Source organism: Chelonia mydas, chromosome 1 (genome assembly GCF_015237465.2).
Source record: "Chelonia mydas isolate rCheMyd1 chromosome 1, rCheMyd1.pri.v2, whole genome shotgun sequence".
Taxonomy (NCBI): domain Eukaryota; kingdom Metazoa; phylum Chordata; order Testudines; family Cheloniidae; genus Chelonia; species Chelonia mydas.
In genome coordinates, this window is record NC_057849.1 from 261,634,765 (window position 1) to 261,653,227 (window position 18,463).

The window sequence follows — 18,463 nt, forward strand, 5'->3', positions numbered from 1 at the left end:
GAGGAAGATCACAACCCACCTGGGACATTTTGGGGGGCACTGCAGATCCCAGCACACATGCAGTAGTGCCTGTCTGACCTTCCCAGGGCACGGACCCGAGGAAGGTCACAGCCCACATGGGGAATCTGTTTGATGTTGCTATAAAGAAGATCATGTCAGATGTCTATTTCGCCTGTCAGGGAAATTTTCCATAGAGGATCAGAGATTAAAGCTGTGAAGGGGGTGGATTAAAGAGCAGCTACTTGTCACTAGTACTCAAGCCTCCTTAAGTGCATTGGAAGCACAAGGTAGGATGTCATCTGCCAGCACTGGGATAAGAACATCACTGTGGACAGATTGTATTAGGTAAAATTAGTGTTCAGACGCAAGCAAGGCTATTACGCAAATGGATTAAATCCTGGGCCAAGTAGAGATCCTGTCAGAGCCAATTAGATAACACTGTGTGAGGGAGGGCAGAGGATGTGAAGGAACATTCAGTTGTCCAGCAACCTTCACTGGGAAAGGACAGGAATCCACAGCTACTGACTCTGTCAGTTCTCTCACCCTGGGACTATCTTTCACTGTCCGGCAGTGACATTCGTGGCAGGGGAGCTGTGGCAAAGCCTCTGGAACATATTGAGAGGTAAGGTGCCAGAGAACTCAAAGAGGTGCCATAGAAAAAGATCAAATCTAGCTGAAGTAGGAGTTTGTCAGGCACCTAAGTATTGGGGTGATGGGGACCATCCGAGTACATAGATAAATGGATAGGGAGGGTTTCAAAACACAAGCGGAAGGCTGTGCTGTGTGTTTCCCCTATTTCTGTGAGTCTTGGGCTGCAGCCCCACTCAGTGGTCCTGCATGGTTCCGGAGGAGTTGGTCACAGAGGACAAGAATTGGTGCAGCTCTTGTGTCCATGAGAATTGGTCTCCACTGCAAGAACAAAGACATCTTTGCCTGTGTGTGGATGGAAATTAACTCTCACTGGCCTGTCAGTGTAACGGCAGCACACTGATGTTGTGCTGTCTGGTGCCGAGCTTGAGATGAAGGAAGTATGAACTCTCCCAACACTGAGGCTACTTCCTACCCAAAAGCTCTTGCTCTTTCCCAAGGCACCGTCAAGATGTGGAGATGGGTAGGGAGAACAGGAGTAATGAAGGTGCTGAGGGGAAGAGAGAACTGTAATTCCTTAACCCTCTTGAATCCCATGTCTCCCCCTCTCTCTTACATCTCCTAAGGTCCCTTCCAACGCTGTGATTCTGTGACTCTGTGACATCGGTACAGACGAGAAATAGGATGTAGTATGGTTTTGTCTTGAGCTTTCTCCCACCATATACCAGGTGGAGGTGGCTGAAACATCACTTAGGAGTGGGGTGGAGGAAAGGCTCTGAATCCCACAGACGGAGCCCTCCTATTATCTGCTTCTTTTCCTGAGCTCGAGGCCAAGGGGTCTTTGAGGGACTGGAGGCAGCTGCCTCTCAAAGGCGTTATGATCTGGATGGAGTGTTGTGTTAGCACCAGCCTGGTGTCTGCTAAAACAGGGAGCGATCTCACTGACAGATGTTAGCCCAGCTGCCTCTCCGGTTTCCTCTTGTCAGTATCCAGGGTTAAAAATCTCAGTCAGCCATTTTTACCATCATGTCACATTTCATTCTCTCATGGGTGGCCAGGATAGGAGGCAGCCAGCACAGTATCTGGGTCTGTCAAAGTGGATCAAAGCTGGTTAGAGATGTTCTTTGGATATTGATTACTAACATTTCTGTTGCCCTGTGCTTCTAGTACTCCAGGAGGGTGTCTACATCATTGTAACTGTGTACTACCCCTTGATTATTATTGTTCTTGAGAATAGTGCACAATGCTTTAACCACAAGAGTAGGCAGGTATAACCCATGCACGATGCTTAATTTTTATGCTTAAAGCTCTACATTTCTTAGAGCAAAGCAGCAGGGTTTAAAAAAATTTTTGTCAATTCTTTAAATAACACATTCTCAGAAAGGAAAGATGGTCTTGTGGCTAAGAAAATAGGGACCAAATTCCCTGTTAGTGTAAATTAGCACAACTCCATTTACTTCGTCAGAGAATTTGGCCCTAAACTGAGATTCAGGAGATCTAGGTATAATTCTTGGCTCTGACACAAACTTACTCTGTGACCTTGGACAAATCACTTAATCTCTGTATCTCAGCTTCTCTTCTATAAAATGTAGTTTCCCCACTCTGCAGGGTTGTTGTGAGGATAAATCCATAAATTCCTGGGAGATGCTCAGATACTATGGTGACAGGATTCATATAGGTAACAAGACAGATACATAACTAGATTTACTGTGACTAGGTTTGTGATCAAATTGAGTGTATAGCAAGTGTGCCTTGGAAGATTATGGATATACTGTAGGCAGCAAGGCTAGTGCATATACATTTCAAACTATTCCTGGCTGTCACTGCAAACTCTACTGTCTGTTATTTCACTTGGGATGGCTTTCACCGTTCAGTCTCTCGTGTATTCGTGTATGGAAAGAAGTAGCTATTGAGGTATTCATAGAGTGTTCAGCGCTTAGGTATCTGAGCACCTTGTATGGAACACCCTTATTTCAAAGTATGTGGTGTATCAACACACATGCACACGTTAAAATGGAATTGCTAAGAATATATTTTTTGCTCCTCAGGCTGTCCCCCCTGACCTTTCTAGATTTTGTTTAAAGGAAAGAATTACAGCAAGTGCAGGCACTGATGAGGGGCAAGAAGCCCTCTCATTCCATGGTTGTCAATGATCTAAAAATATTCTCAGCTCTTTGGTGGCTTTTATAGGCTGGTTATTAGAAAGATCTCATCTCTGCAGACTGTAGCATCATCACAGAGGGTGGGGGAGGGAAAGAGGATATTTGGAGGATTATATTAAAGTTACTGTGGTGACATAAAGGGATTTGACGTCAGTACTGAGACCATGAAGCTAATTCCAACACTTGTTGGCATGAACATTCAGTAAGTGAACCAACAGAAATGCTTTAGGACAGGAGTTACATGATGAACGCAAAGAAGGGAAGTATGTGACTTCAGGAAGGGAGAAAGATGGACAACGGCCTTTTCCATGGGTGCACATAGGAGTGGAGCTGAGGGTAAAATGAGTAAACAGAGTTTACTCCCTTCTCCTTTGGAGAATATGGAATGTATTGTAGGCTAGTTTATCCACTTATTTTTTTTTTAACCGGTATACCACTGGGTGCCCTTGAACAGTGTGCAATGAGCTGCATCAGACTTAATGAAGGGATGGTGACACCATGGGACACAGGTGTCAGGGATCCATGTCCTGTAGGGTGTAGAACCACAGGACCCTCAGATACCAAAGCAGCAGCTCTACCACCAAAGAGAATGTATGTCCGCTACGTGCCAGCAATTGAATTCATATCCTTTCCAGTCCGCCATCCACTAGGGGATGACAGTGACCAAATGGTTCCTTGGCATTTTTACAATCTGCTGAACAGATGTACAGATTTGAGAACCACACAGTGTTAATTACTTAGCCTTGTTCCTGGATTTCCTTTTTACAATATGGAATTGTGGCCTGATCCATATGCAGCAATGGAGTATGCAAAGCCGTTGTTCATGACACTTAAAATCATCAAAATTGGAGATGGACAATGTCTATTGGGCCATCTCACCCATTCACACTCTCCCACATCCTAGTCAATGAAGGATTGTTTCCTAAAATATATTCTCCACTGGTCCAGTTTAAAACATCTTGGGAAAAACTATTTCCCTAGGAGGCTAATAGTCCATATTGCCTAGATATTCTGTAATGATTATAAACATTTTCTTATGGTGATGTGGCACCCAGTAGGTAAATACTAAATCTGCAAATAAAAATATAGGCCTTACCAGAGTAGGACAAACCAGTTGTCTAGCTCCATTAGTACTAGTCTTCCTGCTCCACCAGAACAGATTACTGGGCTTTCTGGTCTAGCAACCTGTCTCTAACATTAACCAGTAATGCATGTTTCAGAAGCTGGTGTAACCATCTGTCTGCAGGTCACTGTGCAATATCCTGCTATGGGGATAAATGTCTCTCTGCCCCCAGCTGGTGTCCCCATGGCTTGGAGACTGAGAACTTGCCATTTTTATCCAAGCAAGTGTGACTGCAGATGCTGTTCTGATTCTTATACTGTACATAAGAACGGCCATACTGGGTCAGTCTAAAGGTCCATCTAGCCCAGTATCCTGTCTTCTGACAGTGGCCAATGCCAGGTGCCCCAGAGGGAATGAACAGAACAGGTACTCATCAAGTGATCCCTGTCACCCATTCCCAGCTTCTGGCAAACAGAGGCTCGGGACACCAAACCTGCCCATCCTGGCTGTTGAATCTCCATCCAGGCTCTGGTCAAAGTTATGGTCCTTTCTCCCTCCTCTGGTTGATGGTATCTAGAAGTCATAAGTTGAGCACTCTCCTTCCATTTCATTATCTGCATTTGTCTTCCAGACAGGAAGATTTGAAAGAGGAGTACCTCGTGCATACAGCAACCCAAGAATGAGCGACGCCAATACCCTCAACACCACAGAAGTGGCAACTGGTCCCACCACACCACGCAAGGGACCTCCCAAGTTCAAGCAAAGGCAGACAAGACAGTTCAAAAGCAAGCCCCCAAAGAAAGGAGTGAAAGGGTAAGAGCACTAATGAGAGCTCCAGGGAGTGGTATGTCCCTTCCCATACATTAGGTGAAGCAGTGAGGAGATCTGATACACCTTCTCATATCTGGGAGCTTTCAGATGATCTCTGCATGAATAGAACATGAGAAGGCAAGATACATTCTCATAGGGAGGAAATCATGCCAGAAGTGACACTTCCCCCATATAAGTCCAACAAGAGAGTTGCACCAAATTCTCCATGGAACCCATTAGGCCAAACCAGGAAACACTTGTATTATACTCTTGTGTCACTCCCTTTTAGTGTTGCCAATCCAGTAATTAAAGATTAATCTTTAATTAAAGATTATATCATGTGATTATGTCCAGGAATTCATCCAACCAAAATTGGCAACCCTACATCCCCTTGGCAGTGAGGAACTTCTTGTGAGCTGTTCACCTCCTCTGCTGCTAATCTTTTTTCCTTTGTCCCTGTAATTTAGCAAAATCCTCGTTGAACTATTCCCTTTTCTCAGGTGCTGATCCAATCTCCCTTCAGTTAGGAAAGACCCTGTGTGAGGTAATACTTCTCTTTTAGTTCTGTTCCAGTCTCACCTCTCTTCTGTTGTCCTTTCTCACAGGTTTGGAGATGACATTCCAGGTATGGAGGGACTTGGAACAGGTAAGTCATATTTAATATTGCTCTTCAGGTGCCTTTAAAGTATTTCTGTTACAAAAACATAGAATCATGGGGCTAGAAGGGACAGCAAGGGTCATCTAGTCTAACCTCCTGACAAGATGCAGGATTTGTTGTGTCTAAACCATACAAGACAGATGGACAATCAGCCTTCATGCTTCAGGGCTTAAGATGATTGCTTACTATGGTCAGGTATAAATTTCATTTTTGTCCTTCCATAATGTAGCACTGCACAAGTGGCCAAGGTGCCTTGTGAGTGTTCCAGCCTCCCTTCCTTGTAATCTTCTATCAGCTGTGGAATTAGGCAAATACTATGAAAAATTCATGTCTGTTTAAATTTTTTAATGGATTTACTTGGCTGTGAATGGGCTCACTTGTGTTTGCTTTCTGCAAATATTCTAGCAAATTACTTCAGTGGCAGGAAAGTTCACAGAAACAGTTACTTTAATGCCAGTAATGCAAGAAAATCACAGAAAGTGAATTTCAAATTGCTAATTGTTAGCATTCTCACCAGAATCCTTATTCTAAGAGTTACACTCGTCCACCCAGTGACAAGAAATGTGTCATGTGATCTGTCCAATCAAAACAGCTCAGATTTCAAACATCAGACACACCCCAATAATCTACACACCAAGAACAGTGTGCCAAGATTATTCAGCAAATAGTGTCAGATAACAAAAGTATTCAAGAAAATCACAATCTGGTTATAAAAACAAACGGGGAAGCAAAATTAATCAGAAGTTTTTAAGTGAGCTGTTCACATCGCTCTAGTTATCAGTTGCTGGAGATGAGATACAAGACTGCATGGACTATGTTTTTTTTCTGGTGCAGCAAGAGGTGAGATGCCACATGAGAACCATTGATCTAGTTCAGTGTAGCGGGAGGCAGGAGTCTGCCCACTCTTACCCTGATGGGGTGGGGAAATATTGTCCCTCACCTCTCTGCCTAGTCTTTGAATAGAGGCCCATTTTCCTTTCTCCTTCACCTAGCACTATTTCTTTAATAAAGCAGCCTGCCCATCCCTATAGGACAGAAGAATCAATCAGGTATACGGAGCTTGTACTGAGCTTGTCAAGTTTCACTCTCTGTCTTGCAGATATCACAGTGATCTGTCCCTGGGAGGCTTTCAGCCATCTGGAACTGCATGAGCTGGCGCAGTTTGGTATCATCTAAGTCACCAGAATCACTGATGGTGTCTTCCAAGGTTCCAGAATGGTCTTCTTCACCATTGACACTTATTTTCAGCCCTTCCATCCACCTGCCGAGATTCTGTTGAGCACGTGCAGGGTGGCTTCATGAAATTCACCTAGTCCTAAACAATTCCTTCTCAGATTAACTTGGCAAGAAGTTATCAGGGACCCTGAATATTCACCAGGCCTCATCTGATGAAACTACTGGAAATGTTTAAACATCTCTGTAAAATATACTGTCTTCCCCCTGGAGTATTCATGTGTGTGAAGTCTCACCTGTATCCCCTGACTCCTGGGATGCTGTATGTATGAATTTTCACCCTATATCCCCTGCTCTGAGTTACTGTCTGTATGTGCCTATTTGAAGTCTTATCCTGTATTCCCACCCTTGACCCTATGAAATCTAACTCTGAATTAAACCCATCCGCCACTCTCAGAACACTCTCAGGCTTTCCATGTGTATGTGAAGTCCAACAGATGTGGATGATATTCCCATGATATCTGAGCCAGCAATCAATTGCTCTGTGTATATTCATAGGGAAGAGAGTCCTTAGGGTCACCTATCCACCTTTCATTAGGAAGGAGAACCTGGAGTCTCTCATGTGAGCTCTGCATAGGGAATCTGCCACTAAAATTCACCTCACAACCGTAGACAGAAGGGCTTGGGAATACTACATCTTCCCTATATTATCCACAGGTTAGTGGAGTAGTCATTAGATTTCTGTTGCTCCAATAAGGACAGCTGACAGCCTGAATGTTCAAGATCACTCGCTAAATCTATCACAGCACTCACCCCTCTGCTATCCTGCGAGGTTGCCATTCTAATCAAGTGACTCTCAGAGTGATATAAACGTTCATATCCTATAAGTAGAAATCCCTTCCTGTTCCTGGTACAAGCTAGTCCTCATGTAAATATGGTATCTGCCAGTTGTTGGTTAAGAAAATGGAGAAGCATTGCAATCGTCACTTAACAGTGACATATAGCACATTAAGGGTATGTCTACACTGTAATGTAGGCCTATGCATGAACCTTGGCTCAAGCCTAACCCCCCAGTGTACACTGCAATTGCGCTAACCCAGGGCTCGGACCCTGGGTCCCAGACCCTGCAGGGCTGGAGAAGTTAAGCTGTAACCCAGGGTGCGACCCTATTGCTTTGCAATGTTGACAGAGCCCCGCTTGTCTCGGGTCCTGGACTCAGCTGGAAGTATCCCACAATTCCATGGGACAACTTCCTTGGTCCTCTCTATCCCAACAATCTGCAGTCCACTCTCGTGAAAATGGCAAACGGCAGCAGCTCAGGTCAGTGTTAACCCGTTCTCTTCTGATCACTGATCTGCAAGCACACTGTCAGAGGGCCTCCTGGGCTTGCAACGGAAAACAAACCGAACAAGCCTTTTGCAAAGTGACCTGCTTCCTGGTAACGTGCAGGGTAAGCAGTAAAGTTTTTCCGCAGTGCACCATGGTCCTAGGGCTAGAAAAGCCACATTTCAGAGGGTGGAGGTGCTAGGGACTCTGGGATATGGTTACTAAGACCTGGGTCTGCTCATTGCAGTGTGGACGCCAGAGCCCTACGCTTGAGCCTGGGTTAGAAAAGTCTTAATATAAGGTAAAAATATAATGTAGCCGCTCAAGCCTAGAGTTCCCTCGCACAGGCAGCCGACTCAAGGTAGACATATCCTAAGGCATGGGCTGTGTACCAGCCAGATTTAGGTCAGTCCTTCTAGTACAGGGCAGGTTTAGCACAAGCTGGAGTCCTACCTACCTCCTTCTCCCTCACATTCAGCATATAGTATCCCTCCCCTCCGCCCCACCCCCGTCCCCATCACTCCATCCCTATCAACCATGGAATGTGAAGCATTTTCTTTCCGTGCCCTTCTCCAGTTCAAGCTTTGCAGATTGCATGTGTTGAAGTTGAACACCAGACCTCAGAGGTTGGTGCAGCAAGGTGGGGTGCAGGTGAAAGAGAACAACTGGGAGTAGGCAGAAGGAGAGTAGTTCCACTTAACCTTATGGATCTATCTCTTGGTCTCTGGCAGCCTTTGTCCTTGTTGGGCTGGTGAATGGTGATTCATTTAGCCACACTCAGAATTGTGCAGAGAATGGGCAAGAATATTCCCTTCTCCTCTTGCATTAAGAAAGGATTTTAATTTTTTTCAGAGTCAAGGGACAAGTGGTTTTTATTGTCTGATACTCATCAAAGAGGATGTCATCTTTCTAATCATTGTGGTGAGCTTCATTCAAATTTAACTTTCCGTGGTTTACACTGCATTTGTCAAACTAATGATTTCTATATATATCTCCATTCTTACTTGAAAATGTTTAGCAAATATGTGTAAAGTTTAAAATCAATTTACGCAAAGAATTGTTACAAATACATGGCTGCATCATGATCACCAGCTATTGTAAGGACCTTTAATCCAAAAAAACAAGACTCATCACTTAAAGATAAAGGAATATGCTCATTAGCTGTCAGTAGTACTGCTTTTATTTTCAATAGGTCAGTCACTAGAAGGCAGTACATAGTACACAAACAGGAAACACATTACAGCAATGTAACCATTACAGGTACAAGTTGCGTGTCAACTGGCGAACTACATCACAAGACTACTTCATATTGGGTTCCGGGAAGTCGGCGGACGCAAGCCCGCCCACTGCTAAAGCACCCTCCTGCAGCCCATGGGGAGGATCCACTGGGCCCGGGACTCAAATAATTGCATGGGACAACGGAAAAATAACAGGGATAAGTGTGAGGGTCAAAGGTAGGAAACCTGTGGGGGACACAGAGCAGAGAACCCCGGACAGCACCACTGCTCCTCAAAGGTGTCAAGGGAGCCAGCGGACGCCGCCCAGAGGAACTCTGCCCAGATCTGTGAACGGAGGGAGGATCGAAAGTAGGCCCCACAGTTGCAGGAAACCCCCTCAACCAATCACAGGACTACTTGTTAGGCAGATACCATCTATAACCTTTGTTTTTCATGCACTGTTGCTTCTCGTTTCTTGCACCCTTCTCTCCTTTTACAGTTCTTCCTCTTTCTCAAAATCTTCTCTGTGCAGGTGTGATTTGTATTTAGCTTTTAAATATGAGTGACTTATTTCATTTATCTTCAGTCATACTTAATAGCCTTTGGTTTTTTGATTAAATAAGGATGTCAGTTTTCTTGTGCTTTCTCTCACCTTAAATTGCTCTATTTATATGACCCTTATCTCTCCCTCTCAGATTCTGACCCTCTCTTATAATTTGTATGGAAAAAGGCCTATTGGTTCCAGTTTCTGGATCACACAAAGAAGTGTGATCATTGCTTCTCTCATCAGTGTGCTTAATTAGGAACATAACAAAAGGACTGAGCATTAGAGTAGCCCTTGAGCTCCCATTTTTGTCCCAGGTTGAGACATGACCTTGTGGCATTGGGACTGTTCTCTGCCAGCAAACACTGGGGCATTCTCAAAGTTCCCTCTTTCTAAAGACGTCCAGAGATTGGGACATTCTAGTGAACATCAAGGTATTGATATAGTTTCTCCTCTGAACCCTGTGTTGGTACATTCCCTTCTACCATAAGAGTATTGCTAGGTTTCCCCTTCAAAGGAGTCCAAAATCAATACATTCCCTGCTAGCTCCCATACCTGGCTGAAGTCCTGTTTTGCAGGGGCTTGGGGGCAGCTGCTGTTGGTCTTAGGTTTTGGGGGGGGGGGTTAAGATGATAGTTGTTCCTTTCATTTTAAGGAGTTTTAAGATTTATGAAAGGAATTTTAAAACATGTTCTCTTTTGGTCTTTAAAAAAAGAGAGAACAAGAGAGCCCCTGCAATCTTAATTTTCAGAAGAAGCTGTGAGAGTTGTCAATGTTGCAAGGAAAAAAATATATTTAAAAAAACCTTATGAAATACTACTGCAGCATGTACACATTGTAACAGGTTATTCTTTGTTCTTTTACTATTAAAAATTGTTTTTAAAATCCTGAAGAGATGGTCTGAAATTACTTTTAACAATAGACACATAATGTTTTCACTAGAAGCATTTCATGCTATTTCCTTCACCTCTGGCCAGATCGGACTGGGACAGAAGGAGCCTTTTAGAACCACCCCATCAATGCCCCCATCGCCCCTTGAAAGAAGTCTAGTTATTTTCTGAGCTATTGCTGCCATGTAGCCAATAAGCGACAGAGTTCAGTTATGACATCATTTGAGAAGCAAATCTACATTCTCCTCTGTTTGTGCTGCTACTGGGGAGATAATACTTAGTCACCGATTCCTGTGACAAGCCACTGTCAGTGGAATCGATAACAAGCAGGAGTGGGATTTAGCCCATATTTTCTGGAACATCATAGCCTACATTTTCTGTAACTTATGGGCCAGCACCTCAGGTGGAGTAGCTCCAGCATAGCTCCATGGATATAGCCTTGAAGCTGTTCGCAAACTCTTTATATGTTTCCCAACTCACTAATCCAAAACATATTTCAATAGCCCTTTTAGTTCTAAATTCAAGAACTCTCGAAGCTCAACGCTAAGCAGCCCCATGATGACAAATCAATGTGTGAACAATCTAGTGCATAAGAGTCACCCTACAGTAACAACCCAGTCTGGATAGGCCATCTCTCATGAATCACCCTATAAAATACCCTAGGGTACATACATGTGACGGGGGAGATGTGACAGTTGAATAAATGAGCAGATTTCCATATTACCAACACAAGTATTCATAAATCATGAGCCAGACCCCCACAAAATTATGAGATGGGCTTAAAAATCCAAATATTTTTTTAAAATAATAAATATTGGGTTCTGTTTCTGAGCCTTTAGGGTGCCTTTGCTATACACTTTACACTTTTTCTCCCCAACCTTCAAGGCTGGAAACTTACACATACACATACAAACAAAAAATTAAATGAAACTGAGATTCTCTAGTAATCACCTGACTCCAGCAGCTGGGGCTTTAAGAAAATCACCAAATGTCACAGAAGTCGGCAACACTGACAAACTTTCAATCATTCATCCTATGTAACAGTAAAAAAAAGGAAAAGGTTTAGAAAATTTGAAATGTAATGCCCTCTTTCTGAAGACTGCCTCCTTTCCCAGCTTCATACCTGCAACTAGGTTCCTGACACACTGATCACATTCACCACCCTCTCAGAACATGCTCTCCTCTCCCCACTCTACCCCTGTTCTAAGCAATAATAAAAGCTTTCCTTTCTAATGGGTCTGATCACAGAGTTGAGGTACTTATTGCCAACTAAGTCCAAGCGTCCCCCCTCAGAGTAAATTAGGTGTTTGGTTCTTTGTGTAGGTTACATGATAAGGCCTACAGTAAATCCCAAGTAAACCAGAATAAATCAATTCAGTTATATCTCAAAGGGTCATACACATCTCACAATAATCTCTCTCAATAGCAAAGATGCGTTCAGAGGAAACAATCAGAAGAAATACAGAAAATGAAGTGAGAGGATTTAGTGATACATCTTAAGCATTCCTCCCTTGGTTAAAAATACCCAATTGTATAGCTTTTTTAGTATTATTTTATTATGGTAGCAGCTGTGCTGTCGTGGGGCTGGATCACACCTGAACAGCATTCCGGCACTTTTACTGAATGGAGGGATGCCATTTTGTTCTCAAAATGGCATCCTCTGCATAGCATGGCCTCACATGCACTGTACTTGTGTGAGGTCACACCACGTGGAGGACACTATTTTATACAGAAACAAAATGGTGTCCTCCATGCAGCTGCATGGAGGTGTCCATTGTAAAGAACAAAACAGCATCTCCACACAGCGTGAGCTTGCACACCCTGTATATGCATGGCCATGCTGGCAGAGCAGAGTACCTATACTTTAAATAGCAGGACTGCACCACAGAGTAGCAGCTAGCGGTCCCAGCTGAGATGTGGATCTATTGAACTGCTAGGTGCTGTACAAACACATAGTGCGACAGACAAAAGGTAGGAGGGGAAACAGAAGCACAGAGAGATGAAACTACTTGCCTGAGATCACATAGAAAATCAGTGGCAGAGGCAAGCTTAGAATCCAGGTCTCCTAATTCTCAATCCAGTGTGAGACACATCTGGCTTTGCTGATGTCCTCTTCAAAGTACCCAGGGCTAAGAATCTTAGCAAAGGTTTTAACATCCTGCTCTTGAAGAATTTGCTTTTAACTAATTAAATACTACATTCAAATGTACCTCCAACTAGAGGCCAGATCCTCAGCTGGTGCAAACGGGCATAGCTACCTCAAAGTCAGCTAACCTGTGCTGATTTACACCAGCCAGGGATTTGGCCCCTGTCCTTTAAGAATACATTCAATAACTTGGAAATAAACCCTCATTCCATAACCAATTCTTCCCTTGTTGTGTGAAAGGATCTCTTCTTTCAGAGAGAATGGGAAACATTACTAAAGATAGGTGGGCACCATAGAGTAAGAGGAGGTAGAGGTTGAGAGACGTAAAGACAAAGAAGTTTTCAGACAAGATTTAAAAGGAAGTGAAAAGTGAACAAAGCCAAAAGATACCTGAAGGCTGCTTCATTGGCAGAGGCGGCAGAGGAGAAGGCTCCTGGATTACCTGTGGGAGGAATGTTAGGAGAAGGGACACAGAAAAGGCTGCTGATAGGCACCCACACAAGTGAAAAGTTCAGCACACCATCACTTTACTTTTATAGCCTCTTTCTTTCAAAGTGTACCTCAAAATGCTTCAGAGAGTCAAGCAATACAGCGACCATGTTATAGAAAGGAAGGAATAATAGCAGAAATGAAAGAGCCTAAAGTCAAAGAGATGGAAATAACAGGAAGACAGTTCTGCATGGGCACCTTGCCACGGGAGAAGGCCCTCATACCAACAGCTACTAGATTGCGTGAAGGACGGAGAGGAGGCCTCTGCTAGATATGCAGAATGAGTTGGGGGGCGGGGGGTGAGGAACAGAGAGAGGATATGTCTACGCGAATACTTCATTCGTGGCAAGCTGGGGTGCTCCAGTGCCTCACACTAATTATCTGTGTGGACCCCACTACTGAGCACTAAAAGTTCCCTAGCGTACGTTGATGTACCATGGTTTGAAGCAGAGATACAAGGATTCTGAGGCGAGAGGAGGAGATTTTCAGTGGACATTCACTGTCCTCATTTAATTGGCGTCACTTTTTTCTCTCCAGTATTTTTCTCACTTCTCCTTTCTCCTCCACATTCCTGAGGCTGTAAATAAGCATGAGTGTCACCACCATATACATCACAGATACCAGCTATCCAGACTGCTAGACAAGCTGGAGGTGGGGCGCGTGTATATGAAGCTCATCCTCCCATAGAAGATAGCAATCACTGTCAGATGGGAGAAACAGGTGGAGAAGGCCTTTACTTTCCCGTGGCACCCAAAGTGCTTTCTCAGGATGATGGGGAGGATGTAAACATAGGAGATGCAAGTCAGAATGAAAGAACTCACCAGAGTCACCCCACTCCGACGGCAAAGATCAGGACATCATTCAGGAAGGTGTCAGCACAAGCCAGCTCCAAGAGCGGCTAGATGTCACAGTGAAAATGGTGAATGACAATGGAGACCTAGAAAGGCAACCTGGACATCGGGAGAATGTGTAACAAGGATGTTGTGAAGCCATCTGTCCATGAGTTGGCCATGAAGGCAATGCACACGGCTCTGCTCATGACCGTGTAATGCAGGGGTGGCAGATTGCTACCTAGCAGTCATATACCGTGTCTGCCAGCAGCAAGAGCTCAGTGTCCACCATGGTGATGAAAAAAAAAACCTATCTGCACAATGCAGCCACTGAAGGAGATGCACTTCTTCTCCAACAAGAGGTTTACCAGCAGGTTGGGGGTGGTGATGAAGGAAAAACAACTGTCCAAGAAGGAAAGGTGGCTGAACAAGAAGTACATGGGGTGTGGAGGTGATGGTCCAGCCAGATCACCATCATTATGGTCCATTCCCCAAAGGGGTGACAACGAAGAAGATAACTAGGAATATCCCAAACAGTAACGTCTGCAGCTCACAGAGGCCAGAAAAGCCCAGCAAGTGGAATTCAGTGACCTGACTTTGGTTTCCATTCCACAAAGACATTGAAAATAGCAAAGGATCAAGCTGGACATCCCCATGTTTGTTAATACAAGAGCAAACATATGCAGTTATTACAAGCATTCATACAAAACTGTTATTTATAGAGCACCATAGAGATGCTTAATGGCTTCCAGACAGCGAAGAGACACAGGGCCACTACAGCTGCTTTGCAGACCTCCTGCATAATATGTTACCAAACATTGTATTATTCAAAACTGATTCAAATTGCTTTGATAGTTTCACAGTTTGGGAACTGTAAACAAAGGAGAATGATTCACATCAAGGTATCAGGATGGGACAAGGTGTCTAATGCGGTCCCCCAAGGATCAGTCTCAGGTTTGGGCTTCTTTAACAGGTATCATCGGAGGCCCCAGGCAGGACTGAGGCCCTATTGTGCTAAGCACTGTGTCAATAGAAAGGTAAACAGCAGAGGCCTGATTTTCAGAAGTGCCCATCACCCGCCAACTCCCATTTTTCTCACCAGGAGCTATTGAGCTAGGAACACTTATGAAAATCAGGCCATTTGTTAATTAAATTTCTGGGTGATATTAAACTAGGAAGTTTTGTGAAAACCACTGAAAACAAAGATGTCACACCCTGGGGTCTGGAGATGTCAGATAGATGGAGAGGATATACTGATATTCAGCATGGAAAAAAATGCAAGCTAAAGCATCTGGAGGCAATCATTCAAAACACAAGCCTTATGTAAGAAGAAATTTGGTAGGAACTGGTCCCAGGAGAGACCCCGGGGTGACAGTGTGCAGGAAATTAGCTATGAGATTGCAATGAGATATGTCAGCAAAAAAAAGCCAATGTGACTTTGGGCTGCATATACTGAGGCATCATTCACCACACAGAATCCTAATTCGGTATGAGGAGACTAAAAGGAGCCTAACGCTGTTGTTACCACCCCCAAGAAATCTGCCCTCAGTTCTAGGCGCTCCAGAAACCACAACTTCGATAAACTATAAGAAATTCAAAGACTATCAACAATAATGCACAACGATGGGAGAGGAAATTTAGAGGAAAAGAGGAAAGGAGCTAATGAAACTCCATTGACTTCAATGAATTTATCCCAAGCAGAGTTTTGATTCCCACCTGTCAAAAGGGTATAAACACGAAAGGATGACAAAGGTGATGACCTCATGAGAGTCTATTTGATGACAACAAGCACATAAAAATTTAGACTGGCTACATCAGGGAACTTTCCTAATGGTGACATCCATTAGAATGTACTCTTCTCTCAAAGGAAGTGGTGAAGCTTCATTGCTTGGGTCATTTGAAACTAAACTGCATAAAATACCCAAGAATACCCTCCTGGGAACAATCTTGAATGGGTCAGAGGAGAGGAAACTAGATGACTGACCATGTTAAGTCTTTTCCATCTCTGCTTTCTATGTATCTATGAAATAATAAAGAACATAAAATGAAAAGCTTGTAAAATTCAGAATCACTCATTACAACAGCAAATTTAAACACAGAAATCAATTCAGTTCTTTGGGCATCTGCAAACTTTTGAATTCAATAGCAAGACAGAAAAGGTGATAAAAAAAATGAAGACGTTTTAAGCAATAGAAACAGCAGCCTGTGAAATGGTAACTCTTCACTTGCCATCCTTTTCATGTGACTGAAGCAAAACCTTTTAAGTCAAGATTCCATTCATCTCCCTACTTGTTATCTGCCAGGATCAGTTATCTCTCAAGATTTCCAAAAAAGCAAGCATAGAGAATGAGTGTGGACACAGCTGATGAGGGATTGTTCTTTGTGGACTTCTAATATCACACGGATAGTGGCTAAACACCTTTAATTCCTAGACCTAGAGCATTGCCTGGTGCCTTAGGGAAGGTGTTGGATAAGGGTTAGCTAATAGGAAGGTACCAGCAACTAGGAAGCAGGTTAATTCCCACGGAGTTTTTTGGAGGTGAGGGGCAAGTTAGGCAGCTGCTTCAGGTTACAGCACTCTTTTCATCCATAGCATTTTAAGGGGTTTATTCTGTATCAATTGAAAGTGACTTTAAAAAAATGGAGAATCTTTTTTTTTAATAGTATTCTCCCCTATATAAAATGTTAACAAGTCTGATTTGGGCAACTGCTGGTGAAATATAACAAGGGGGAAGCCACTATGACCTAATTACACATTACTGCCTTCCCCATTTTGCCCCATTTCCCCATTGACCTCAGCCCCGACCATGTCTTCTAGGCTCCTGCATCACTTACACTTTCTCATCCAGCTCGCTAGCTTTGTTCCCTCCCTCGCTCCCTCCATTCTCACCCCCACTCTCTTTGTCCCTTTTGCCCTCCTTTCCCTGCCTTTCTCCCCTTTCCATCATCTGTTCTGTACATAAGAACATAAGAGCGGCCATACTGGGTGTAACCATGCCTCCGTGGGTCACCACTGAGAATACCAAATTCAGGTCAAACTGCTGAGAAATAGAGCAGATACACCCCAAAAATGGAGGTTATTCTCCTCTGAGATATACCAAACCAGCAACAAAACTAAACTTCTGTTTCACCACACTGGCTAACAAGAAGTCGGAACAGCAGTTTCCTGAGGCTTTCCAGTCCTTGTATTACCAACAAAAACACTAGATTTAGAGATGAGTGGTTCTTAGCTCAATAATATGATATGGCAGCCAAGGTCTACAGTTCAGTTATAAGGGACATGATTCAACATCAGCTGAAGTTCATGGGAGCCCTTCCTTTGACTCCAGGGGGCTTTGGATCAGGTTCATGCTGCATAAGAACTACTTCCTTTTATCCACTTTAAATGATCTGCCTTTCAAATTCAAGTTACCCTTGTCCTTAGATTACTAACAGGTGCAACCAAAAGGCCTTCTCAATGCCATCCCTTCTTTTATATACCTTGATCTTATTTCCTCTTGCTCCTTTCTGCTCTGAAGTTCTGAACTTCCTGAAGAATGAGGTGCTTTGATGTTATACCCTTCTGACATAGACTTTGTCTGCTGTTCCTATATATTCAAAAACATTTATAGCTATTTCATGCAGTGTTTAGCTTGAATAACTCTGGCTGCACTAAACCCCAACATTGTCTAACTTACCTTTGCAACAAGCAATGATTTCCTTGTGATATTATGTAGCCCATTGACTAAGGTGATGGTCCGACATGAGTGTTTAAGTTAAGTTCTTCCAGGAGCTGGTCCCTGAGGAACCTTATCTCACAGTCACTGATTAAAAATAAAACTTCAAACATTGTACACAGGGACATAATGGAGCCGAAGTGTAATTTATAATGCTGGCAATTTTGTTTGTGTTGTTGCCAGTCACAGAAGTTTATTTTCATAATATTTTCCCTTCGTTCAAAGAAGTGTGAGTGAACTGAGCACTGGTGAAACATTTCAGACAGTCACTAGAGAATGAAATCTATTTTTCAACCAAACTGATACAGCAACTAGTGATTACAGTGGAAACATCACCATACTGCCCCTCATTGATGTGTCTTAACCTTGACCTCATCTAGAAAGGAGAAAGGGAGGTCAATCTCCATTGCCCATTCAGTCCTTTACCTCTCTGATGAGACTGCCAGATGTGTTTTTGTGATGTGTTTAGCTGTTCACTACTGTCCAGGACCCCAGACCAGATATTAGTATGACCATTACTGGAATTATGTGTTTAGTTCTGGTGTCCACTCTTTAAAAAAAGATGTTGACAAATTGGAAAGGGTTCAGAAGAGAGCTACAAAAATGATTCGAGGTCTGGACAGAGACTCAGTGAACTCAGTCTATTTATCTTATCAAACAAAAGGTTAAGCGATTTGATCATGGACTAAAGTACCTGCATGGGGAAAGATTTCTAGTAGTAGAGTGGTCTTTAATCTAGCACACAAAGGCAAAACAAGGTCCAATGGTTGGAAGCTAAAGCTAGACAAATTCAGGTTTTTAATGGTGAGGGATAATTAACCACTGGAACAACTTACCTAGGATTGTGGTGG

At 43.4% G+C, this 18,463-nt stretch overlaps 1 protein-coding gene across 6 annotated transcripts in view; it reads left to right on the forward strand.

Annotated features, from left to right (window-relative positions):
• Positions 1-8,940, forward strand: part of PDE6H (phosphodiesterase 6H) — a 32,796-nt gene extending 23,856 nt beyond the window's left edge. For 5 of the 6 annotated variants that reach the window (XM_043545097.1, XM_037883923.2, XM_037883930.2 and 2 more), the window contains 3 exons: positions 4,445-4,626; positions 5,229-5,269; positions 6,381-8,940. In XM_043545097.1, the coding sequence (XP_043401032.1) occupies positions 4,493-4,626; positions 5,229-5,269; positions 6,381-6,457 (252 nt within the window). In that variant the 5' untranslated portion in view covers positions 4,445-4,492 and the 3' untranslated portion in view covers positions 6,458-8,940. Of the gene's footprint in view, positions 1-440; positions 623-4,444; positions 4,627-5,228; positions 5,270-6,380 lie in introns of those variants that run through there. The other variant, XM_037883936.2, reaches the window with a different exon arrangement.
• The last annotated feature ends 9,523 nt before the right edge of the window (positions 8,941-18,463 follow it).